The sequence below is a fragment of the Cucumis melo genome, chromosome 4 (assembly GCF_025177605.1).
Source record: "Cucumis melo cultivar AY chromosome 4, USDA_Cmelo_AY_1.0, whole genome shotgun sequence".
NCBI lineage: Eukaryota > Viridiplantae > Streptophyta > Magnoliopsida > Cucurbitales > Cucurbitaceae > Cucumis > Cucumis melo.
The window spans coordinates 20,189,553-20,215,924 of NC_066860.1; the positions used below are offsets into that span (position 1 = coordinate 20,189,553).

General features: G+C 34.8%; 2 protein-coding genes across 3 annotated transcripts; one reads left to right on the forward strand and one right to left on the reverse strand.

The window, feature by feature from the left end:
- The first annotated feature begins 10,101 nt into the window (after positions 1-10,101).
- Positions 10,102-13,127, forward strand: LOC103499201 (uncharacterized). The gene is made up of 5 exons (XM_008462131.3): positions 10,102-10,475; positions 10,570-11,119; positions 11,281-11,764; positions 11,879-11,960; positions 12,778-13,127. Exons 1-5 carry the CDS (start codon positions 10,413-10,415, stop codon positions 13,006-13,008), a joined length of 1,410 nt encoding a protein of 469 aa, XP_008460353.2. The 5' UTR covers positions 10,102-10,412; the 3' UTR covers positions 13,009-13,127.
- On the reverse strand, positions 13,030-18,873 carry LOC103499198 (alanine aminotransferase 2-like). Of its 2 annotated transcripts, XM_008462125.3 has the most exons (15): positions 18,481-18,873; positions 17,864-17,914; positions 17,641-17,691; positions 17,261-17,326; positions 17,121-17,182; positions 16,598-16,676; positions 16,408-16,512; positions 16,210-16,320; positions 15,851-15,988; positions 15,685-15,759; positions 15,450-15,570; positions 15,178-15,332; positions 14,871-14,945; positions 13,558-13,761; positions 13,030-13,420 (listed from the first exon to the last, which is right to left on the reverse strand). In XM_008462125.3, exons 1-15 carry the CDS (start codon positions 18,661-18,663, stop codon positions 13,304-13,306), a joined length of 1,593 nt encoding a protein of 530 aa, XP_008460347.1. In that variant the 5' UTR covers positions 18,664-18,873; the 3' UTR covers positions 13,030-13,303. The 2 variants fall into 2 exon arrangements, with proteins under 2 accessions (XP_008460347.1, XP_008460348.1); XM_008462126.3 differs by lacking the exon at positions 17,641-17,691 and having other exon boundaries at positions 18,481-18,853.
- Between the last annotated feature and the right edge of the window lie 7,499 nt (positions 18,874-26,372).

The following is a 26,372-nucleotide window of genomic DNA, read 5'->3' on the forward strand; positions in this document are numbered from 1 at the left end:
CTCCCAACGTCCGCCCACTTAAGACAGGGGCGATCGTCATCGAAATGCACCTATTTATTGCAACGTGGCGCTTTAACTCCAAGAGTCGAGACTGCGCACGTCTCCTAAGAGTCGGAGTCGTTTGTTGAGAAGAAGACCCTGCTCAATAAATAGACAATAACATATAAAGTTAGAAACCCCTACATGAAATATTTATAAGTTAAAAATGAAGAAAATTCTTAGACTCACCCGTATTGTCGCCCACAGATGACGACCCTCCCGCAATGTTATCTAAATCATCCTCAAACTGGAGGAACATATCGTCCGTCTCCATAAAATTTGATCGTCGATATGACATAATGACTATGGACATATAGAAAACAAACATTCAATAACCAAATACGAACACATAGCTAGAATCAAAATATATAAACTAGATATAAATATGTGCAATACCTTATGCGGAATTTTTTTCCCTCTATTATGATTAACCTTGTACCTAGCCTCGCCACATGTAGAACAATGTTGCAAATCAGCAAACTCTTTCCAATACAATACACAGTCATACTTGCACGCGTGAATAGTCTCGTATCCCAAGCCCAAGTGACGAAGTTTTCGTTTTGCTTCATAAAATGAACTAGGAATAGTACTATTACACATTGGAAATGCTGCTCTTAAGAGTTCTAACAACATGTCGAACGACTTGTTACTCCAACCATTTAGAACTTTCACATGCATCAACTTAACCAAAAAATTCAACGACGAAAATTCAGAACAACCGGGGTACAACTCATTACGTGCTTGATTCAATAAGTCCTGAAATATATTATTAGTTGTATCTTCATCTATATTTACCCCAACATTCATCGCCATTTCATCTTCCAAACGAAATTCCTCTATTTCCTCTTCATGTTCAATAGGGGCTTGTAAATCATTTAGCATACCAAAGATATCACCTTCTTCATTAAATTGTGTACTACTAGTTCCTTCATTAAAAGGATTACTACTAGTTCCTTCCTCAAAGTTTTCTGTACCTCTATAGCTTAATGACTCTCCATGATACACTCATTTTGTGTAGTAAGGGAATATTCCAATAATCAACAGATGTCGTTCCACACCCTCTAATGAGCTCCAATTTAAATTCAAACATCTCTTGCATGGACACCTCAATCGTTCGTAAGCATCAACGTGAAATTTGGCAATTTCTAAAAATTGGGTCACTCCATGTCTATACTCAAGGGATAACTTATTTCTAAGTTTCATCCAACCCTTATCCACCGTTTAAGTCCTTAAAACATAAATAGGTTTGATTAGAAACATATGTCTCTCACTCTCTCACATCCATAACTTACTCCCCTGAATTTTCACTATTTTTCAATAACTAAGTTCAAATTATAGATGCTACCATAACTGCAGGATAGTCAACACAACGTAATTATTAACAACAAAATACTTGAAAATATCTTCGCATCCTACAAACCCCTCCAAACTACAGAGGATACCATAATTGCAGGATAGCCAACACAACCTAATTATTAACAACAAAATACTTCAAGCTATCCTACTACCACCCCTTGAAACCAGCAAATTCAAAACAAAAAAGGCTACCATAACTGCAGGATAGCCATCCCAAACATAAACAAATTCAAAACAAAAAAGTTACCATAACTGCAGGATAACCATCTCAAATCAACAATAAAAATATTCCACACAGACAGGCTACCATAACTGCAGGATAGCCAAAACAAATCTTAACACACATATTACATTCCCAATTCAATTTAACTATTAACTTCCCCCCCCCCCCCCCTCCCCCCTCCCAATTTCAATTTTCAATTCAACTATAAATCCCCCCCCCCCCCCCCAATTTCAATTTTCAATTTAACTTAAACCCCCTCCCTCCAATTCAATTTTAAATTTAACTATACATCCCCCACCCCATTCAATTTAACTATTAACCCCCCTCCTCTCCAATTTCAATTTTCAATTCAAATATAAACCCCCCTCCCAATTCAATTTTCAATTTAACAATAAACCCCCTCCCCAATTCAACCCCCATTCAATTTTCATTTAACTATAAAATCCCCCCTCAATTCAATTTTCTAAAACAAAAATCCTAAACCATTCAAATTTCAAATTTCAATTCAACCACAAATTACACACACTCTATACACAAATACATTTAACAAACAAAAAGCTATTTCAAAATAAAATCTAAAACATAAACTTAAACTAAATAAATTTTCATTTTCCACTTACCTAAAGTGGCAGACGGCGGCGAGGGACAACGGCGAGGGAGAGCAGCGACGGACGGCAGCGGAACAACGGCGGAAGGGCGACGGAAATCACGACGAGGATCTCGGCTTCTCCTTTCTTTTCCCCTCTCGGTTTCGATTCTGTAAAATACAGAACTGAAACGATTTTAAAGGGGATTTCCCGACGCCACGTCACTGCGTCGGGAAATCCCTCAAAATGCATCGGGAAAAGGGGAATTCTCGACGCTCATTAAACGTTTTTCCCGACGTTTCATGCGGCATCGAGAAAACCCATATTCCCGATGCCGCTCCCGACGCACTGTTCACAGCGTCGGGAATAGTTCGTTTTTTAAAATTAATTTACCCTTTTCCCGACGTATTCTTGCCGACGCCTTCGTGGTGCGTCGGGAAAGATTGTTTTCTCGACGCATCGCCCGACGCGTTGTTGACGGCGTCGGGAAAGCCCTTATTCCCGACGTTCTTTATGCCGACGTCCTTTTCGACGTCGGGAATGCTCCATTTTCTTGTAGTGACATTTTCATTGTTTCATGTATAAATTAATTAATACTCTATTAAAATTAATTAATTATCATCATCAAAAGTTCTAAAGTAGGTGAAAAAAAATAGAATTGCTTGCTTACCTTACCAAAAGAAGCTCCATATCCCGAGTAGTCATAGCTGAAATTCAGCATAAAATGTTATCGGTAAATCTTCTATAAATGAAAAACAACTATATGCCACAATGAATTGAGAGACATGAAATAATGGTGTATAGTCATTATACCAATACAGAAACGATTTAAAAGCTCTTGTGAAGGGAATTATTGGTAGCAAGAATAAGGACAACAAAATCACACAAGTAATGCAAATCTCAAATTTGTCACAAATTACACAAACCAAACCAAACAAAAGAACAACTCCAGAACAAACATAAAACATAAAATAGAATAAAACATATGCCATACTTAGACATGATAAACAAGAAATCTCTCCTTAACACGAAGAATTGGAAGAAAGAGATTGATTATAGGAGTAGCGAAGGGGATTGACTTAGGAAGAAAATAAAAGGGAAAAAAGATTGTTATGTGTCCTATTTTTTTTGGAGTTCATCTTTTCATTGCAGAAAGATAAGTGAGGAAAGGGAAAGAACATCCAAAGAACACACTTACGAACATCAGCAATCTTCTTAAATTCCAGTAGGTCGAGCTATTCAAACCGCGTAGTGGGCATCGTAACCTCTCTTTTTCGTTCTCTTCATTGTGAACTATCTCGAATGAATATGAATAATTCCCCATGGGTCTAGAGCGCAATGCGTTTCCTCCTTCGTTCATCCCAATCGATAACCCTCAGGCCAAGTTGGTAGGATGTTTTCATTCTAAATCGTTGAAAGACTTGGTTTGATGCTCGACGAGGAGATGATTGTGCAAGTCAAGAGTTTCGAACTTATCGAGGCCGATGGTGTCGTGGAAGACGACGTGGAGTACAAAGGAAAGAGGTGGAGTAAAAAGGAGAGAGGTGGACTTGGTTAGATGCTCGTCGAGGTGGAGTACGAATGAGAAAAGTGTATGGCGTGGAGTTAGGCGTGAAGTTGGAAGGAGTAAAATAGTTGCTTGGGGACTAACCCTAATCCCCAATTATGAAAATATGTGACCAAATGTATAGCTCACTCCACTCCTAGTTAATCATTGGGTCAAACATGCCCTTCATGTTTATTTCTAAAGTTGCTACCTATTATAATTATAAAAAAATCATGTAGGATTTTTTTTAGCTCAAAACTAAGTTGATAAATAGAAAGAAAAAAAAAAGACCATCCTCAATATATTCAATCTCTTTCTTCAATTTCAAAACCTCACATGAAACACAAAACTTTTCCAAAAACAATATATTACAACATTACATGATTGATTAACTTAATTCAAGAATGAAAAGGATTAATAAGTTAGGTTATGTGTGAAGGAAAATCTCCAGATTTAGTGCAAATATTTAATTTCTTGAGGGCTCTTTGTGACCCAATAATATCAAAGTAAAAATTTATTGTGTTTTGGTTTTAGCTTTTGAGGTAACAATTAGCTATGCACAAGATGTAGATCAACCGGTAACATATCCTTTTGACTTTGAGTTTTATGATCAGCCAAAATAATGAATGAGTGAAACCTGATATCCTACTCTACACTTTTAACCAATCAATTTTTCGTTTATAACAACATGCTATTTACATTTATGTAATTTCCCTTCCACCTATGTAATTTCCTTAACCAACCCCTCCACATCCAATTAAATTCTATAGCTAACAGACTTTTCTTAGATTCCTTGTGGAGATAGAAGACTCATTCCTACTAGTCTACAAGCTCGTACAGTGGTTAAAAATATCATTTGAACTGTGCTTCTATAATGAAGTATAATTGCGATATAAGGACGAATAACGCGCAACAAAGTGGATGAAACAAAGATAAATGAGATATGCGAGCCACAAAAGATAAAATGCCTATTCACGATTTTGTTTGGCTTAATGCAGGTTTTCAGCAAAAAGCGAAGTGAAGGAATCATCTTAGCTTAGACAGTCATTGCTCACTTCAACCAACTAGGCGACCAACGAAAAGATGTTAGACGATACGAATTGGTAAAAGACAAGAAGAGTTGGTGAGATTGTCAGCATAAAGGACAAAATGACATCTTTGATGCTGCATAACAGTCCTTAGAAGTCAAGGAATTAATAATGCATCAAACCACGTGTAGTCCCATCAACAAAACGCCTATAAATACAAGAGCATCTTCTTCATTTCGAGAGTGTGTGAAATCTGGTGAAAGAAATCCAATTTCATCTCTAATCTTTTCTCTTTGTTCTTTAGGTGAGAGCTTAGTGTGAGAGTTGTAAAGAATTCATATCCCATCTCCCATCGGTTTTGTAATAGGCAGACAATTGGAGTCAAAGAACACAAGAGATTGTGTTCTATACAAATTAACTCATTTCACTTACATTCTATTTATAATGTTTATTTTTATTGTACCGATAGTTTAAACTTCATGGTCATCTAGAGAACTAAAGCTTTCATGAATGCAATGATATTTTACTTTCATTCATCCTTTTTCTTTACTTACAGTATGCTTGTATTCTTTATTCTTTATGATTGTGAATGCCACAAATAAGTAGTGGTTCTTAGAAAATCTAAATGCTCTTGTTAACTTTTAGAGCTTTATTCAATGTCCCGTTCCATTCGAAAGAAGAAATGAGGTATTAAGCATTAACTACTCGAGAGAGCTAGTAACGAAGACCTCACTAAATAGACGGTAAATGGTTTGCAGCAATACAATCACTTCACTGGATCCCCTCCTTAACATACATATCGGAAGTGCAAGTGTGTGGCAACAAGACGTCGAGAGATTGCTTGCCTTAATATGGAAGGGATCATAACTAATGCCACCAAACATGTTAGATATGAATTGCAAAACAATTTCAAGTATTTGCATCTTCAAGCAAGAGCAAGTATAACGAAGGCTACGAGAGAATGCTGGCCTTAAATTGGAATTAGTAAAGAAATTCATATCCTCTCAAGGAAACTATTCACTTGTTATAATGAATTTCTCTTCTTTACCCTAGCTTAAACAAATTGAGTTCAATTTCATACATAATTAACCACTTGCATCCCCCTTTTAACATCACACATTTAGGGTAAACAATAATATTGTGAATATAATTTTACACCGTATGAGATCATTAAATGCGTTATAATCAAATATTATCATTATTCTTTATGTTCGACTCTGGCTTACCTAGAAAACCTCTTTTTTTACTTATACTTGGACAAGAGAGAGAAAAACTTGTACGCAATAGACACATTTAATATAGTTAAGCAACACATACCATTAGTTCAACCCCTTTTATCACATGATCTTAATTTAGCGGCCTAGCTTAGTTGCATACTTAAAACAATAATGTCATATTCGCAACAAAACTTGAACACATGTACATTCACACCAAGCACTTCTCTAGAAGAAGCTCTTTCAGAGGTGAAAGCCCACAAGGGACCGTGACGACAACGAATGCAAGATCCATGTGCCAACAAAAATATATTTATACGAATTAATTTGTTAAGAAAAACAAAATCAGAGACAATTCTTTGCAACCGAGGAACTCAATCCCCATAAATTTTCCATGCAAGAACCATTGTTGCAATCTTTGTGAAATTAAATAGAGGTTTTGAAAAGGGTGTGAAATAAAATGGGGAGCGAGGATGGCAATGCCATCCCTATCCTCGCCCTACCTTTTGAAGATGTTTGATTTTGATATAGTCCCAAAGTTTGCATTTAACATCAAAATCAGAGGTTTCATGTACCTCAATGCCGTTCCACACATATGCTTGCTAAGCTTAAGTTTTGTAGTGCAAGTGTTCAACTACCACATCGATGCAAAGGTTTTCTTTGTTTAAGTAATTACTCGAACACCTTTAGATTCCCAATCAGCATGCTGTGGACTGTTGTTTAGAATCCCACATCAACCACCATAGTTTTAACCACATTTTTTCAACCTTAAATAAATATTTTCTAATCAAGGTAAACCCATTTAGCCAAATTAAATTTAGTTGCTTTAAACTTTCATTTAAAATACAATGTCTCTCCCCAACTTGTTACTAATAGTTGAAACAAGGCTAAGGTCTTCTGTTCTTTTCTTCTTGCACAATCAACTCATTTTTCACTACAAGAAAATGGAGGTCTCCCGACGTATAAAAACGTCGGGTGATATATAAAAAGCATCGAAAAATCTTTTTTCGACGCATAAATCCACGTCGGAAACGGCGTCAGGGAAAATGAGTTGGGAGAGACACTAATAATGGAAGTTTTTTTTTTTTTTTTTTTTGCACAACAAAAAATGAGATTTAAACAAACAAATGGAAAATTTAGCAATCAACATTATTGATACATACTTTAAACATAAAGAACAATAAAAACAATAACAAAATCAACAAAAATAACAAAAAATTTACACCAGAAGGGAGGATTGAGAACATAAAGAACAATAACAAAACATCAACACAATAAGAACAAAATTTACACAATCAACAACAAATCCACAACAAAATGAACATAGTTTAAACATTATTGATACAAATCCACAAGACAGTCACAAGTTTAATTATATTTCTAATACCTAAACCAAAATAAAGAAAAAAAAAAAGAAGAGATTGACTTACTGACGGCGAGGGGCAGCGGGCGAATGTGAAGATCGAATGACGAAGATTGACGGCGAAGACCGAATGGTGGATGGGGCTTCTTCCTCTTTTGGAACTCTCTCTCTCTCTCCCTCTCTCTCTCTCTCTCTCTCTCTCTCTCTCTCTCTCTCTCTCTCTCTCTCTCTCTGATCGGGTTTTAAAGGAGAACTCCCTGACGCGTTATGCATGGCGTCGGGAGAAGTTAAATATATTGAAAAAATTCTAAACTTCTCCCGACGCCGTTATGTATGGCATCGGGAGAAATTAAATATATTTAGAAACTTTTTCCGACGTTGTTATGTACCGCGTCAGGAAAAGTCCAATATATTTAAAAATTATATACTTTTTAGACTGACAGTTCCTGACGTGTGCAGGGGGCGTCGGGATAAGTTATTATTTCCGACGCTATTCACCCAGACGTCGGAAATGTTGTCATCTTTTCCAACGACTCTATCACGGCGTCGGAAAAAGTTTCTTTACCCGACGTGCAAAAAGTGTCGTCGGGATAAGGCGTATTTTTCGATGTCATTTCTTCCGACGCGTTTTTGTACGTCGAAAAAATCTCGATTTCTTGTAGTGTTCATTTCTATTTGTATCTTTGTCATCATCTCCACTGCACAATCCTTATTAGGTCTTACTGTGATATTCATTATTAGTTCATATAAATAAATGAACATATATACATATATGTTTGTGTGTTTATTTATTTAATAAAACTAATAATGAATCACAACACCTAATATATGCCAAACATCTCTTTGAAAGTTGGTCCTAAGCTTAAAATATAGTATAAAAATTTAAAATATAATTTTGATCATTTTCAATGACATTCGCTCTAATTAGTTTGTTTATTTTGACCCATCATTTTTCAAGATTTAAAGACCACCTAACTAAAATAAACTACTTTTTAAGTTAACAATACAACTAGGATTCAAACTTTTAACTTATTCCTCCAAAGTTTATGAAATATGATAGAATAAATGTATTTTTTATTTCAAATAATATTAGTTGGTTACAAATTGAAAGAGTTTTTTTAATAGTTAACTTTCAAACATTATTGATATAATAAAAATAATGGTTAGAAAGTTTCTAAAGATGAAAAAAAAAAGGCCATTGAAGTGGTTTCAAGGAAGCATCTTGGGAGTGTTTATTAAAAAGGAAATTTCACAGAAGGCATTTTATTTTACAAATGACACCTAATCATGCACACATGTTTGGGAGTTACCTAATCTTAATTGCTTGGGGCCATTAATTGAGCTACATATTTAAGTAATGGAAGCTTTATTATTATTATTATTAACAACATTAGAGCATTGCATTAATCTTCTTTATTCCAATTATTCATCCCTTGACCCCTATATATGTGATAATGCACTGTCAGTGTTCCTTTTTAAGTAGTAGCATATAAAGTTAGAATACATCAATAAAAGTAATTACCCAACAATTTTACGGGAATGGAAAGCAGCTAATCTAAGTTATATAGATAGTTAATGAATGTTTATGTTTGATAAACTCCTGTATATATAGTCAATTTTGAATATATGTTGATCAACTACCATTTAATTTTATTGAACAAATTCAAGTGTTGTCTTAATAGATAAGATATAAATTAATATATAAATTAGTATTCCATACTAAAGCTACTGGGTTGTTCTTAGTAATTTACGAGCCTTTTAACTCAGGTATTTGAGTTGATTTTTAACTGTAATACATCACTAATGCATTTGTTATAAAAGTAATCTAAGAATTAACTTAGGACTAATTCCAAGATTAAAATATCAATATCAAGATTTCAACTTGAAGTTGAGCATATTTTTTTAGATAAAAAAAGTATGTAGAGATCATTTAAACTAAGTTGTTCTACTTTCCAACTAAATTATGTTTGTTGTTAGTGTATATCTTTAAATAGACATTAACATACACTATTCCTTTTTAGTCTATGGGTATTTATAAAAGATATATAGGGTGAACCATGTGTTTTAATTTACAAAAATTTCAATTGAATTGGGGTTGAAAGTTGAGCAAATGTGGAGGAGAAGGAGTAGGGAGTGTAGAGTAGAGTGTAGAGTATTATTTTGTTTGGAAATCATCAGTTAAGAGCTTGAGAGAAAGAATGATGGTCTAAAGAGTTTTGAAAGCTAGAAAAATATATATATATATATATATATATATACATATGAACTTTTGTTAGTGTTAAATTACAAATGTCAGAATAATTTTTGCGACCACAAAACTTGTCGGGTGAAGCTGAGCATCTTTGGGAACAGAGAGCCAAATTACAAAACAATAAAGAAAGCTCTCTATTTTTTTCTTTTGCTTAATACACTATTTCGTGTAAACAATAACAAGACAAAACCATCTTTTCCCTGCAAAAATCAAACCAAAACACCCTTAAACCTTTAAACAAATCCCATCTATAACTCATAAGAACCTTCCTAAAAAGAATACAAAAAGGCATAAAAGCCATTGATTTATTATTTTACCTTTTCTTCAAGTTTCAAATTTTATAATTCACGAGACCACCCCACTCGCCTTTTGAGGAAGTACTGTTTCGTCTCCTTCTTCATCTCATGCTGCCTTTATTTTCAGCCTAAATTCAAAATTTGAATATATATATATATATATATATATAGATATAGATATATAGATATAGATTTATAGAGAGAAGCATGGCTTTGGGTTGGCTAAGCTTTGGGTTTTGCAGGCTACCCCATGTGAGTAGCGAATTATTTTACCCATTATTCTAAGTAGTCAATGCTTTTGGGTTGGGACAGTGAGGACTCTGTTTGACTGCAAATACAGTCACTTTCTTAACCCACAAGTGCTTTTATATCTCTATGATCATCAACATGGAGATTTAGGATGAAGAATAAAGGAGTTCACCTTTTCTTTAATAACTACAAAAAGACTTCTTCATCATCATCCATCTTCATTGCTTTCTGTTTCTGTTTCTGTTCTTTACTTGAAAGCAATGGATCTTACCTCTCCCAAATACTTTCACTCTCCTCCTCCTCCCTTATTTCAATCAAATGGGGTAAATTATGTCCTCTCTATCTTTTTAGCCCTTTTGTTTTCTTTTTTCTTCTGTATCTTCTTCATGATGACTTTTTTGTTTGTTTCTGATTCAGGAACCGCCATTGGAGGGAAGGAGAAGCTTCTATGGTAAAACCAAAGATGACCCTTTTTCAGACACTTTCCATGACCCACTTTGCAAGCTTAACCTCAAAGAAACTTCTGAGTTTGTCAAGTCATTACCAATGGCAAACAATGTCACTTGCTCTGTTTCAACTCAGAGGAGGAGAGATGGAGTCAACTCAGTGACTCAACGTCGAGTTATTGAGTCTCCTTCAACTCCTGGAAGACCTGTATTTGGGTTCAGTGTTAGAAATCTTTCAAGGAAGAATGTCCCTTCAAAATGGGATGAAGCTGAGAAATGGCTCGTTTGTAGCCCTTGCAATGACTCACCTGCCCACACATTGAAGCCATCAGAACCCACAAAGATACTAAAGCAATGTGATAATTTTAAGGCTCAAACAGAAGTCTTTGCTGAGAAATCTCGAGTTATAGAGGAAAAAGTTTCTAAGCCAGTCCCTAGCTTTCTTGAATCTCCAACTTTAGTTCAAAATAGCAGTAACCCATTAAGAGATTTCAATGGAGTTTCTGATTTGCACCTAAAAGGTACTAACTTTCTGAGAAACCCTTTTTCTTTCTAAATTATTGTTGTACTTTTTCAACGTTTTTGCTGTAGATTGTTTAAAAAAACTTGTCATTTGGTGTTCGGAACTGCATGTGAGTCTGATGAGTTTTTCGTTTTCTAACTTCAAATTTGATTCATGCAGATAAGTTCATGGACAATGTAGAGCCAATTTTACCAACAAAAGAAGGCTTTCTGTTCAACAATTCTCCCATCAACAAGATGAAAGTTGCAGACGCCATTGTTGAGGTTCAACATAGAGATATTGGAACAGAGATGACCCCTCTTGGAAGTTCCACCACCTCAAGATGTCCAACGCCATTCAAAAGCACTTCACCTGTTCGTCACAACACACCAGCTAGCAGATCCGGCCCACTCGGTCTCGCCGGCGACGGTGGCGACAGTGCCACCGTCGACATTTCTCAGTTGCAGGAATGTCATTTAGCGAAGCTACAGCTTCCATCTCAATACGATTCCGTTGCATCAAATTGGAGCTCGAGGGAAGAGGAGGAAGAAGAAATTTCAAAAAGCTTGAGACACTTCGAAACTGGAAATGAATGCCGTAAAAGTATATCGGATTCGAGAGCTGCAGCTTGGGAAGAAGAGGAGAAGACTAAATGCTGTAATAGGTAATAACATTGACTTTTTTTACATTTCACCATTTGATTAAAAAAACTGAATCTGTAATTCCTATAATTTTATTTTATTGTTTATTGTTTATTATTATTATTTTTTTTTGGCAGATATCAGAGAGAAGAAGCCAAGATACAGGCTTGGGTGAACCTTCAAAATGCAAAAGCAGAAGCTCAGTCGAAGAAACTTGAGGTGACCCATCATCGAAAAATTCTATTTTTAAAGCAAAGATGTTTGATTTTTCATGGTTTTGGATTTCGTCGTTTTTCTTCCTCGAGCCATCCGCCATGGTTGAGGAGACAGAGTCATCTTCTTGACTGGTCCACCTCTGTTTCTGTGCTCACCTGATTTCAGTAACCCCTCGTATCTGCATATGCTTCCATTAAAATAACAATCTGATTGCAACCAGTCATCTTCTATTCTAAATAATTTTATAACACCAATCCCCATTTTGAAAAAGCAAGAACAGAAAAGGAGGGTATATGTTTATTTTAATTGAGCTATTTAATGCCCAAAAACAGGCTTTGGTTTTTAATGTCTCCTCTCCAACAATATTAATATTTTACTTTTTTCTTTTTTGTTAATTTATGCCTTGTCTTACTAAATTTTTGTTTCTTTTGAATACTTTTAGGTTAAATTATTATGTTAGTTCTTTTAAATTTTAAAAAGTTTCATTTGAAACTTTGTTTCCCTGTTTAGATTTGGTCAGTTAAGCGGTACACATAAATGCTATGAAAAAAGTATCCAATAATTGTTTTGAAAAAAAAAACAAACTTCAATAGTTAGTAATCAGCTTTGTTGTAAAATTGATACCAAACACTATGACTGGGGCATATTTAAATGCATGCTTCAGTCTGTCAGTCTAGTTTCATTGATTCTGTTAGTTTCTGTTGTTAGTCTAGAATGATTTTGACCAAAAAATTTAAGTCTCCATGTTTTAAATGAATTACAGCATCCCCACCCCTTTTGAATGGTTAATGAAAGAATGAGATGAAATGGTAAAATGCAGGTGAAAATAGAAAGGATGAGATCAAATCTAGAGGAGAAGCTAATGAAGAGAATGGCAGTAGTCCACAGAAAAGCTGAGGATTGGAGAGAAGCAGCCAGACAACAACACTCTCAGCAGATTCAGAAAACCACAGAACAAGTCAAGAAGTTAAATTGGAGACACTCTTATTCATTAGGCTACAGCAGCACCACTTCTTGTGGTTGTTTCCCTACCCATAATAACACTCACTAAAATAGAATAATAAAAAACAAATACTTGTAACATTTTTTTTTCATTTATATTATTGTTGTTTCTTGAAAGAACAAGAGAAGGAGGAATAGGAAGTCACTTTCTTTGAGTTCTTAGCAATATTTGATTGGCCTTCATTCCCTATATTTCAACTTTTGAGGTAGCAAAAAAAATAATTACCAGTCTAACACTATTATTTAATTTAGAGAGAAATTGGGAAGTGAAGTTCATAATGGAAAATCATGATCATCCAAAAAATAGAGCTCATAATTTAAAAAATGGGTTCTGCAGCAGGTACTCAGTCGCGGAACTCTTCCATGAATTGTTTGTGGAACTCTGTCAAACGTGAAACAATAGCTGGAATCTTGTCCTCTTGAGGTAGTATGGTGCATCTAAAATGCCATGTACCCGGAACCTACACGAAAACAGACAAAAGACGGTCTTAATTATTTGATATGAATCAAAGGTCTCTACTATGTTTCATGGTAGAATGCAATGTAGTTTACCCTTTACAGTCATGTGGCTAAGTATATGATAAACCAAAAAACTAACCTGACCAAAACCAGAACCTGGCACAACGACAATTCCAGTAGCATTAAGGAGGCGACGGCAATAGAAAGTATCAGGAGATGTATTGACAGCTTCAGCTGCTTTGATTGCCTTCGCGGGCAGGTAAATACGAGGAAAGAGATACATCGCTCCTTCAGCTTTGTTGCACTTGACACCTTCTAGACTGTTCAGAGCATCTTCCAGTGCCTACAGTAGGAAGTAAACGTAAAATTAATTGCAAGCAGCAGGTGAGGAAGCATATCAGTTTGCAACATTTTCTGCAATAAGCTCATTAACTACAATGTCAAGTGGAGATCAGAAACTCAAATAATAAAAGAACAGAAATGTCGGTACACCCAAACAGGAACCTAAGAACACCGAGGACCTGAATGATTTGCCTTGGTTGCCCTTTTACAGACCCTAGAGTGTGGAGGTACCGTTGGTATGGTTTCAATTTGGTGAATGTGCAGAGATTGAACATTTGCAAACCTTCTTCTCAAGGGCCGTGTTCTTTTTTTTTTTTACACGTCGGTATTCGAACCAGCTTACATGCATTTCGACTAATCTCAAGAAATAATCCGTCTAACCCTACCACATTTGAGTGTCTAGGAAACTCCTTAGAAATTAATTCTTAGGTAAACAATCACCATGTATTGAACTCATAACCTCTTAGTTAGGGATGTTATTTGGCAAGCTAGTTTCTTTGGTCTTGTTTAGTAACAATTTACAAAATCTATAAACTGAAAAGAAAATAAATTTTTGAAATTGAAATTTGGCTAATAATCCAACATTTTTACTTGAGAATGATCCGAACAATTGAAAAATATTGGAAGAAAATAAGCCCAATTTTCAAAAACAAGAAATCAAATGGTTCCAAATAGAGACTTTGGGATTGACTTTGTCTCAGACTCCCAGTTGGAACAAAACACTGTTTTTAGTACAGAATTCATAAAAGGATGGACGTGTCTTAGTGTTTCTATTTGAGGTTTGAATTTAGATTTATTTTCTAATCATCATTTGTTTCCTATGACCTAATGGTTCCAAATGGAGACTTTGGCCTTGTTTTTTGCTCAGATAGGCGCTGGTTTCTCATTTAGATGTAGCAGATTGAATTGAGTTATTTTGCTTTAAGTTAACTCATGAAATTTGTAGCATGGACCCCTCGCAGTTCTAGGCTATATGAAAGCATCCCAGGTTTTGCCTGAGTTAAGGTTCCTAAACTGTGTTTAGGATACTTTAGTTTATATAAATATATATATATATATATATATATATATATACCAACCCAAAAATTGATTGTGCGTCAATTTACTAACCTTTGCACGTCTTGCCAGCGAAGATAGTATTCCATCCTTCTCTGCGCTATATGATTCAAAAGATTCATCTCCAACCTGCATATATAGAATTTGCTTAACATGAAATAGCAAGAGCATTCCAAAGAAGCCAAAAGAAATGAACCCACATGCCTATCCAAATTCCGGGACATTTAAGTATGTCTGAAAGGGGAGAAATAAATGAACCTTATTCCATTTTCCCATATTCCCAATTCTGTCCTTTCCATGCAAGAGAATAGAAGAGATGCAAAACGTGCCAGATAGAATCACAGAAAGAGACGAAAGTAACCTTTGGGGGATTCATTACAAGGCTGGCTAGAATCTGGCCGGAAATGTTAGAACACAGATTCACCGATGCCACTTTATATATTTGTTCCCTTATCTCAGGACTGAAACCAGTAACCTCCATGTATCCACCTCTTTTTCCACACTCACCATAGTAACCTACATTATGCATAAATATATAAGTGCTCCTTACACTTGAAGTTGATTATTTCTATCAGATTACTCCAAAAACCATGTTTCATCAGTAAATCAGATAAAAAAGAAATGCAATAATACCTTTAGAGACCGACTGAAATGACACCAATGCGATATCCTCATTGCCATAACCCATAGACCGGGAAATCTTCTTAAAAGAGTGAAACTTTTTATCGGGAACATAAATGTTTTCCTGATATACCTGTAGAAAGTAACAAAGATACATTAATTCTGTCCAGGTTGAGAATCAATTTATCTCAATCTCTGATCCAAAATATATCATTACATCACATCACTAATATCCATCTTTACCAACCTCATCCGCAAGAAGAACAAGTCCCTCTTGTTTGCAGAATTCCACAATCTGCCGCTGATTATCCTCAGCAAGAACCTGCAGGAATTTTCTGACAACATTTTAAATTTTTAACAAGGGACACATGTTTCTTTATCCAGAAGATACGGAGTGGCAATATGACATGCACCTGTCCTGTGGGATTCCCAGGATTTATTACCACCAGTGCCCTAACATTTATACCCTTGGACTTGGCAGCCTCCAGTTGCTTCTTAAGCTCAGAAGTTTCCAGTCCCCACCCAGTGGCTTCATCAAGATAGTATGGGACCTGCATCCACCAGATGATCGTCATATTAAAATGAAACAAATAAAAACTCTATGTAATACAGTGCCCAAGAGAGAACAAACTTGTATGCTAAAGAAGTTATAGGCGACCGGTCAATTGCTCTAGAGGTTAAAACATAGTTTTTTAGGTCAGCTAAAAGATAACACATTAACACAACCACCAACTTTATTAGTTTGATATACTATACAAAAGATTGCAAATACCAGGGTGCCACCATGGAGAGCTATTGAAGCAGAGTACAAAGGGTACTGAGGAATTGGACAAAGAATTCCATCCCCTTCCGATCTTATAAGCAATTGCATCATCATGTGGACCTGGCCAGAAAGAGAACACCGGGATCATTATCAAACTTATTTGTGAAAAAATATTGCCTTTGTTCTAGACAGAAAATTGGAGGTTACCGCTGGGCTTGCACCATCTGTTAGGAAAATATCATTGGGATCAGCAGGATATCCATCACGCTCTTCAATTCCAGCAGCAATTGTATCACGCAAACCCTTGATACCCTGAGGTCAAAAGCAAAGCAAATAAATAAATTTATCAGCATTACAGTATTATAACTTAAACGTTTTCATCTTCTCATATAATGACCTGACTGTGACTATATGCACCAGTTGCTCTTCCAGGTATTTGGTCTAGAATTTGCCAGGCTCTTGCAATGGCATCAGTACTGCAATAAGTTAGGAAAACTCAGTTAAGTATGGAGAAGAAAATTCAGCTTCAAGCTTTGTGCAAGGCTACTAATCATACAAATGCATTGTTCTTTACAAGGAGGAAAGGGGGAAGAAAAGAAAAGGAAAGACATGAAGAAAAATCATTCATGATTGTTAGCTATTTTTCATGGATTTATTACGGACAGGGGGCTTAGTATATATTTACTATGCATGAAACTCCAATTATTACTTGCACATTGTTGAAGGGCGAGTAACATTCTCAGCATTTTAGAACTATTGATTAGCCTCTAAACTGGCACAACCTTATTTCCAATACTGGGTACATTTTCACATTACAGTTTACTTTTGTGGAAAAAAAGGATAGTAATAAAGTCTAACAGCATTCTAAAACCCACTGAACAGTTCTTATAGTTGTATAAAGGTGATACATTCTCCAATACCTGAACAAACCCTGTGTTTCACTTCTGTCCAAAATGGCAGGATGATCGCACAATGCAAGGACCTGAGAATCGGGGAACATATTCATTTTTCCACCTATAAAAAAAACACCAAATTTTACAGTGAAAAAGACCAAACAAACCTCACGGAAGAAAGTTATTGGCTGCTGACCAAGGGACTGAGGGTTTCCAATGTTGCAGTAGAGTATCTATACAAAATAATAATAATAAAAATAGAAACAAATCAATGTACAACGTTAACCCAATGCTGTTATAAGGATATAGTTCAGTACCATAAAGTGCCCCAGGCAAAAAAACTAGGCTAAAAGATCAAAGAAAATAAAATTTCACTAACTAGAGGTTATGTGCATTATAAAGAAAACCTGCAGTCCACTGCTTTGTATTAAGATAACATTTGATTTGTAGTTGGACACATACAAGGAGATGTTTTCGCATTCTTCATCAATTGAATGGACATTCAACTCGAATGGTAAACTAGTGGACTACCAAGAAGTTTCCATACCTCATCAAAAGGATGTAAACCGGGCTTTGCCGATAACTCTTCTTGTAATTTCTATAGAAGAATTGCAAGAAAAGATACAATAAGATGAAGAAAATGCAGATGCTTCCTAATCAGCAAGGGAGATTGATTATTACTACTTTGAAACAAAAGAGTTTCAAGCTCCCAATAGTTTTCCATCGTCTTAACCTTGCATTCTTACACAAAGAAAGACAGTCAAAATTACCTGTGCGAGAGTGACGATTTCACCTCTGACAGCATACTCACATTTAAGCACCTGGAAAAGAAAATCAAAGTAGATATACCCAAACTTTACCGCAGAAGCTTAAAACAAATTAGATGGAGCATCAATTGAATTGAGGGTTTGAATCTGAAAGGGCTTTGGTATAACATCAATAAAAATCCATCAAGACAAAAAGGGACTTTCAAATCCTAATAATAATAGTAAAGAAAAGCAACTAATGAAAGCAAAGGAACTGTTCCAGGTACGATCCAAGCTGCATCAAGTGATAGCAACAGTACATCCACAAACTCCCAACATCAACTAATTTAACCAACCCAATCAAACAAACCAACACCGACAAAACCAAGTAGAAAACCTACAGTGACAATAACATAAAAAATTATTAAAAAAAAAGGGGAAGAGATAGCCATGATATATTATTGGGATTCCGGGAAGGGAGATGAAAAAAGAAAGAAGTTTTGTTCTGCAAGCACAACAAAAAGAAAAAAAGGATACAACATATGATCCAAAATCCAAACCCCAAATAGAAATAACCCTTTAAAGCATCAATCAGCGAAACAATAGAAAACGGAAACGGAAAACCCAACCGGAAAGAATACCTTATCGTTAATGGTGGCGACAGAAAGCGGGTGAGTGGAAGAAGAAGACATGAGTGAGGAAGAAGAAGAAGAAGAGGGGTGATCGAGAATATGGGTAGAGGACAAAAGGCGAGAGGATTGACGGGAGCGACGGCGAAGAAGATCGGTGATCAGTGAAGCGGTAACACGAGCGTATTTCTGCATCGGATTATATAAAAGAAAAGAAAAATCTTGAAGATTGAAAAAGGGAAAGGCAGATTAGTAGGAGAAGTGGATGGCCAGATGGATTTGGCGCACACAGAATTGGACTTGGATTGAATCTGTGTGTGTGTGTGATAGAACTGTAAAAGTGGAAGAAAGTTTGATTTTGAGCGAACTGTGCTGACTCGAAATTTGAGAATAATGAATATATAACATTTTTCCTTTTCTACGTTAACACTTTGTCCCCTCAATTTTCCAAATCCTCTCCCACCAATGGACTGTACCTACTTTCCTAATGTTACATGCTTTTACCACTTTTTTTTTTTTTTCTTTCCTCGTTTTAGTGAGCAAATTTGGGAGGGTTTTAAAACTATTTGACAAAAATAAGATAAGTCGAAAAGAAATGACAAATATAGGATAGTTAAGTAAACTTTAAAAATAGGGTAATACTATATTTTTCGAAGGAAGTCGTGTACTAGGTACATGACTTCCATTAACCACATTAGCATTTGGACCATTTAACTGTCCAACGAGTATGGAAGGGGTACACCACTTCCTTACAAAAAACGCGCTGCATTACTATTGTTATTTGACCTCCTTACAGAAAAACGTGCCGCATTACTATTGTTATGTTTAGCAAATATTATGTTAGTTTCCTTTATGAAAATTTTAATATAATCTCGGTGTAATAAATATGTTCTAAATTTCAACTGGATCGAGAGAAATTGTTTGTGTACTAAATGTGTAAAAATGTATTTGTTTTCTTCTGAAACTCGTATAACCATACTTTAAAAAATGTTAGACATTTAATTAATTAATTAACAATATCTTATACCTTAAAATTGAAATTAACAAGAATTCAAAATTAATTTACAAAATTTCAATTATCTTCATCACCTTCTACGATATCATCATCTTGTTGTCATCGTCTACATCACATACGTCTACGATCTGTGTCAGCAACATTGGGTCGTTGGGTCTACTAAATAAGAGAAAGGGATCAAATGAAGAGAGGAGAGCCGAAGGGAAATTCTTTTTTTTTAGGATCGAATGAGGTAGAAACGAAGGAAGGGAAGTAGGCAGAAACGAAGGAAGGGAAGTAGGGTTTTTAAAAAGGGTACACGACTTACTTGCATGACGTACGTGTGGCAGAGCACGTGAACGAAGTCATGTACTGGGTACACGACTTTCACGCTAGACAACAAAATTGGCAGTCAACGTTACTGTTGACTGCCATCTGTACAACCCCCTACTGAAGTCGTGTACCCGATACACGACTCCACTCACAAGTCGTGGATCGGGTACATGACTCCAGTCCAAGTCGTAGACCCGATCCATGATTTCGGTACTCTATTTTTTACAATATTTTTCGTACAACCCTACTTTTTGACATTATTTTTTAAAATTACATTATTTTAAAAAAATCAATTTGGGATATACAGTTCTGTATTATTCTTTTTTTTAATTGTCTAATCATTTTACTTTCATTGGATTAATTTGTTAAGAGTTATTTTTATCTTTATTTTTACTTTTGGATCGAATCATCTTTTTTTTTTTTAAGAAGGTAAATACGAGTATCATTTTATCTTTTTCGTACATGCATCTCACACATATAATAGGATAGTCGATGCATCTCACACATATAATAGGATAGTCGATGAAGTCATTTGATCCTAATAATCAACTCCAATGAAACATATACATCACATCACATTAATTGAACCTGTTGAATTCATGAGAAAAATAATGTAGAACAATCTACATCCTATCTCAAAGAATCATGGTCCACCAACATTTTGGTATTTGCCTTTACTTTGTAAATTGAAAAAAATGGACAGCTACCATCCAAAAGTTGGATCCATCTACTAGGCAATTTAAAAGAAAAAATTACATCAAATCACAAAAAAATTTAGATAAAAATAGTCTATAACAAATATAGTAACTATAACAAGTAATTAGATATATCCGATAGTTATGAAAGGATTTTAAATTTGCTACTTTTACAATTTAAAAATATAGTAACATATATTTTATTATCATAATTGTTTTTGCTATTTTTATAAATGTCCCGTATAAAAATTTATTGAAAATGTAAATTCAAAGGAAGAGGTAAAAATAATGTCACATACCATTTGTATATAGAGTATAGATGTATTGATTTATGCCCATAATATTGTTTCTCTGTAATGAACAAAAATAAAATCTCTTTGACTTTTTTTAATTAATTTCTTTCATTTATTGATATTTTATTTTTGGCTAATTTATGTTGAATAGTCAAATTTATGAATCCTTGTCTTCCTCTTGCACCAAATAAAGATATTTCATTGAAATATTTTCAATGTTTTCAGCTCAATTTCACGATTTTATCACACATATAATGGGACCGATACCAATTTACTTTCTCACTTATCAATTTAAATTGATACCAACTTAAACTCCAAACTAATAGTCATATCAATTTAAACCTTAAACTTTTATAAATGTGTCATATAAATGTGTCATATAAATGTGTCAAATTAAACTCTAAACTTACATAAATACATCAATTTAAACCCTCAACTCTCACAAGTGTTTTTCAAAAAAAACATAATAGAGTATTTAAATTGATACGATCATGTAATTTCAGGTTTTAAATTGATAAAATTATTAGTTTAGAATTTAAATTAATACAACTCTCAAAGTTAAAGATTTCAAATTGATATAATTATTAATTTATGGTATAAATTGAATTGATTGAACTTCATAAAAATTTATGGTGTAAATTGATATTTTTCCCGTGTAATGATAATTTATTTTTTTCCATCTCCATAATAAATAGTTGGATTTTATCCATAAACCTTGAGTCCACTACTTTTAAATTTTTCCTAAATTACATTTTATTCCTTCAATTTTTGCTATTCAACGGTATGTAATATCTAGGGACTCATATCTTATACAACTTATTTTCATAAATGTTCTAATTATTGAATATTTAAGTACATAAGATTTAAATGTAAATTATGATCAAAATATAACTCTTGTGAGGTTAGCCCACCGATGCTTTCTTGAAAAAAAAAAACAATCACATTTTTTAAGCTTTCTTAAAGTACTAGTATAGCACTTGCATATTATGTTTTTAAATGATAGAAACAATTTTACGAGCACAAATGCTATGATATAAATATTACAAGCTATTATGATATATTTCTATGAGGTGCAGACTCTTATTCCATGTTGCATGCTAACTCAGTATAGTAGCAATTGACCCTACTAGTAGCTAGATATGTACAACGTTAGATTATGTTCTTATGGGTTCACCAAATTGTGCTCCCTCGAGAATTCACTATGCATCTAAGAGTAAATTCAATTAATACTTGAATATTTGCATGTAGTTTTGGGAGAAATCTTCTCAGTTTTTCTATACTTGAATCCAAGTAAATGTGTGTATTTATACACAGTAAATCCCTTTTAACAGGAAAAAATAAATGGAAAGAAAATTAAATATTACGTAAAGAATACAAGTGGGCTGCAATATATTGGTTATGGAAAGATTCATTTGAACCATCGCCTAACCGATTGAAACTTCTAGAATTTTGTGATGTGGTTTGCCTAATTGTTGACACTATGGCAAGGTGGCTATCTTGTCACCCCACCCCAAAAGTCATTCTATGTGATCAAGTAGAGACGTGACCATCTAGATATTCCTACACAAATCTCTCCTCGAGATAGCACGTACAATGCCTAGTAAGCGGAATAAACACAACCAACAAATTTAACACGAGATGAGAACTCAATTAAAAACACAAATACTTCATGGATAATCGATAAAAGAGTACATTTAACACAAGTCCAAATTTCCTACAACTAACAATATACATAATCTCAAAACAATAGTTTAACTCTTCTTGTTTTACTTCTACATGCTGTAATTGATGTAATTGATGTATGATACGTTAAGCGATCAGGACAACAAGACAAAAGTTGGATGTTCCTTGCTACGTCCGGGGAGGGGGGGACAAAAACGTCTAGTGAGTGAGGTCTTTTATCAACACTTTTAATAAGTTAAACTCTGTCATAACGCGTTGCAACTCATTTCGCTAAATCATGTGATATAAATAGCTATGCGTTTCAATAATAAAATATTTAGTTCAAATCAAATCATCTCAACGTGTTAGGCAATCAACACAACCGAAATCTCATTAACAAACATTTGTAATTCATATAGAAAACATTTCTTTTCAAATCATTCATAATAACTCATATCTCATAAGCATGCATCTTACATAATGCATCATTAAATCATATTGCAAAATTGCTCTGTGCGTTCAATTACATCCTTGTACTCTTTTCTCAGCTAAAGCGTTTACCACACTCTTTTGCTGGGTTGGGGCTGTGCGGAGTGACCTCAATACAACAACAATTCACCATCAATTTGATCATCATAATGCGTCTTCCAAATGTCAGATTACACAGCAAGCAAAGGGCATCCCATACCAGATGATCACACAGCAAGTAAAGGGCATCCAATACCAGATGATCACACTGCAAGTATAAAGCATCCTATTATAGATCATACAGCAAGAATAGTGCATCTTATCCTGAATCACACAACATGTATGAGGCATCCTATTTCAGGTTACACAACAAGAATAAGGCATCTTATCCTAAATCACACAATATGGATAAGGCATCCTACACCAGAACACACAGCAAGTGTGAGACATCTCATCGTAGGGTACCAAAGATCATCTCATCACATTATTCCAGTTCAAATCAAATCCAATCCATTTATAAATCACATACATTTAAGAATTTGAAAGCATAAGAGAAGTCGTGTAACTTAGTGTTTCAATAAAAATACATTCAAGGATTTAAATACATTAGAACCCCTTTTATTTTTAAAGATGTTTTTAGGAATAACCACACATAATCAATTAGCTTCCTTGCCTAACTCCTTGACCAAGAACTTCCTTGTACTTCCTTGTCGAATTCAAGCTCGTGATGAATCTCTAATCATTTGAAAATTCTCTCAATTCTTTTCTACGTGAACACAAGGTAAAAGTAGCTTAAAAAATGGCCAGACTTCACTTATTTATAACTCTCTCCAGTGAAACTTTCCATGCAAGAATGATTACCTCTACCCAATGGTAAGAATTACCCAATACCAGAACACCACGTGCCACTACCACTTTCTTATCCTGAATTCAATTGGATGGTAAGGTCAAATCAAACATCGGCTTTCTTACACTAAGATGACGTCACTACTTCTTAGTGAACAAAGTTCAAACCACATAACAACTTATCATGTAGCTTAGAACGCGAAATACAAGTTACCTTGCAATCTCTTCAATTACCAAGTCGCATAGCAATCTCATCACATAGTGTAGAATGCCATCAGGGCTCACAATCTTGTCCATCCGGGAATTTTTCTTAACATCCCCCCTCAAACGAGTGGGTAGTTTAATTACTTCGATTTGGAGCGGAGGCATTGAAATTGAGAATGAGTAAGTGATTTGGTGAGACAATCAGCCAATTGATTAGAAGATGAGACGTAATGAACTTCAAAGACTCCTCTAGCTATATGATCATGAACAAAATGGACATCAATTTCTATATGTGTGGTTTTAGCATGAAAAAATTGGATTCACTGCAAGAGCATCAGCACTAATGTTATAATACCATAAAATTGGTTTAGAGTAGGAGAAGCAATTAATTTCGTATAACAGTTGTTGAATTCAAACAATCTCAAAAGCAGCTTGAGCTAGTGCATGTTACTTATATTCTGTGTTGGACCGAGCCACAACATTTTGCATTTTTTAAGACCAGGAAACAAGATTGGAATAAAAAACACACAGTAAACAACCAAAAATTTTCAATCATCAATACTTGATGCCCAATTAGCATCATAAAAGGCAGACGCAGAAAGGTTTCCCCCTAGTTGAAACAAGAGCTCAAAATGTTTGGTACCACTGATATAGCGAAGAACCCGTTTAACAACTTGCTAATGAATGTCAGTGGTAACAACTTGCCAATGAATATCAGTGGGTTTTTGTAGAAATTGCCTTAAGTGACTGACAATATAGGCAATATCTGGTCTTATGTGAGTGAGGTATTGTAAAGCACTAATAGTGCTATGATAAACAAATGGATCATCAAGTAGTGTACCATCACGCACAAATAAATGTTTGCCAAGAACGCTAGGAGATGGAGCTGGTTTTAAATCATTCAACTGAAGTTTATGCAATAAGTCATCAACATACTTGGACTAATTTAAGAGAAAACTAGAGTCAAGGTAGTGAACCTAAATGTCGAGAGAGTACGTTAGTTTCCCCAGATCTTTGAGTGTAAAAGTTTGATAAAGAGATATGATGAGTAGATTAATCAATGACTGATCATTTCCAATTATAATTAATGACATCATCCACCTAAGCGAGCAAGAGAATCATAGAGTTAGCCTTATGAAAAGTAAAAAAAAGATGTATGAGATCTAGAGTTCACAAACCCCATTTGAGCAAAGCTTGAGTCATAGTGGAATCCCATGCTCTTGGTGTCTGCTTAAGACCATAAATGGCTTTGTTCAATTTATAAACATAATCAGGATAGGAAGCATTAACATACCTTAGTGACTGGCTTGTATATACATCTTCACCCAATTTGTCATTCAAAATAAGCATTGTTAATGTAATACTCGTATCTTCTATCTCAATTTGCTTGTCAAGAAGTTGAGAAGAGGCTATGATTTTTGCCCCACGAATCTCATAATAGAGTTCAGACTCGGTCCTGTTCGATCGAGAGAAAAGGCAAAGAAAAGACGGAAGTAAGAATCTCGGACTAGCTTTGAGTAATCTTGGGGGAGATGGAAAATAGAGAGCAAATCCCAATGCTAAGATAGGAGCATCTTGGTGCTTGTTGACCGAGTCAAAATATAGAAAGGTTTTGGAGTTTTATCACAGACCATCTCGAGACTATGGCAGACCGAGATGAAAAACAAAAGGTTTTAAGATGGGTCTCGAGCCATATCAGGGTTATGTTCGATTGAAACTAGAAGCATAAAATGAATTTATTAGGGTTCTCAGACATGTATGGCCGAGAAGGGTGAAGATCTTAGAAGATCTCAGGTTGTTCTCTATTAAGATAACTTAAAGATGTGTGATAGACAGATTTCCAAAAAATTCTATTGTGTGAAGTTAGCGTTTTTTGGACACAATGAGACTTTTTAAATACAAAAGACTCTCATTTCTCACCATTTTCACTTCAAGAGCAAAGTATAGAGAAGTTGAGTTTTTTTTTTGCGAGAGTGAAGTTAAAGCAAGAAAGTAGTTCGACGCCAAATTTCAAGTTGGTATTCGGTCAAGACATCCGAGAAGGCAAGGGTGTTGGCGAGTTTGAACTAAAGAGGAAGAGTAGAGTTTGATGTTAGATCCAAGTAAGTCCAAGTTTCTTCTTCCTTGTTTAAGAAACTTAATAGCAAGTTTGCTAAGTTTGCTAAGTTAGGACTTGTTGTTTTAGGTTCTAAATATGTTGGGAGCTCGTGTTGAGCTAGGGCAAACTTGAGGAATCGGTCTTAAGCAAGCTAAGACCACTCAAAGAGTTCAAGAAAAATCAAGGTTAGTAAGAAATAGTTTATGATATCTACCATACCATATCATATCATATCATATCATGTATGATGTATTTATTGGAATTTATGTTCTAAAACTCGTAGTTTGTAGTTTAAAGTTATATTTTATTCA

Coding starts and splice junctions, on each gene's coding strand:
- LOC103499201 (XM_008462131.3), top strand. CDS start 10,413: ATGGATCTTACCTCTCCCAAATACTTTCACTCTCCTCCTCCTCCCTTA. Junction 11,765..11,878: donor AAGACTAAATGCTGTAATAG/GTAATAACATTG, acceptor TTTTTTTGGCAG/ATATCAGAGAGAAGAAGCCA. Junction 11,961..12,777: donor CTCAGTCGAAGAAACTTGAG/GTGACCCATCAT, acceptor GGTAAAATGCAG/GTGAAAATAGAAAGGATGAG.
- LOC103499198 (XM_008462125.3), bottom strand. CDS start 18,663: ATGCAGAAATACGCTCGTGTTACCGCTTCACTGATCACCGATCTTCTT. Junction 17,327..17,640: donor GTTTACATCCTTTTGATGAG/GTATGGAAACTT, acceptor TATTTTGTATAG/ATACTCTACTGCAACATTGG. Junction 15,571..15,684: donor TTGTTCTTCTTGCGGATGAG/GTTGGTAAAGAT, acceptor TACTTTCTACAG/GTATATCAGGAAAACATTTA.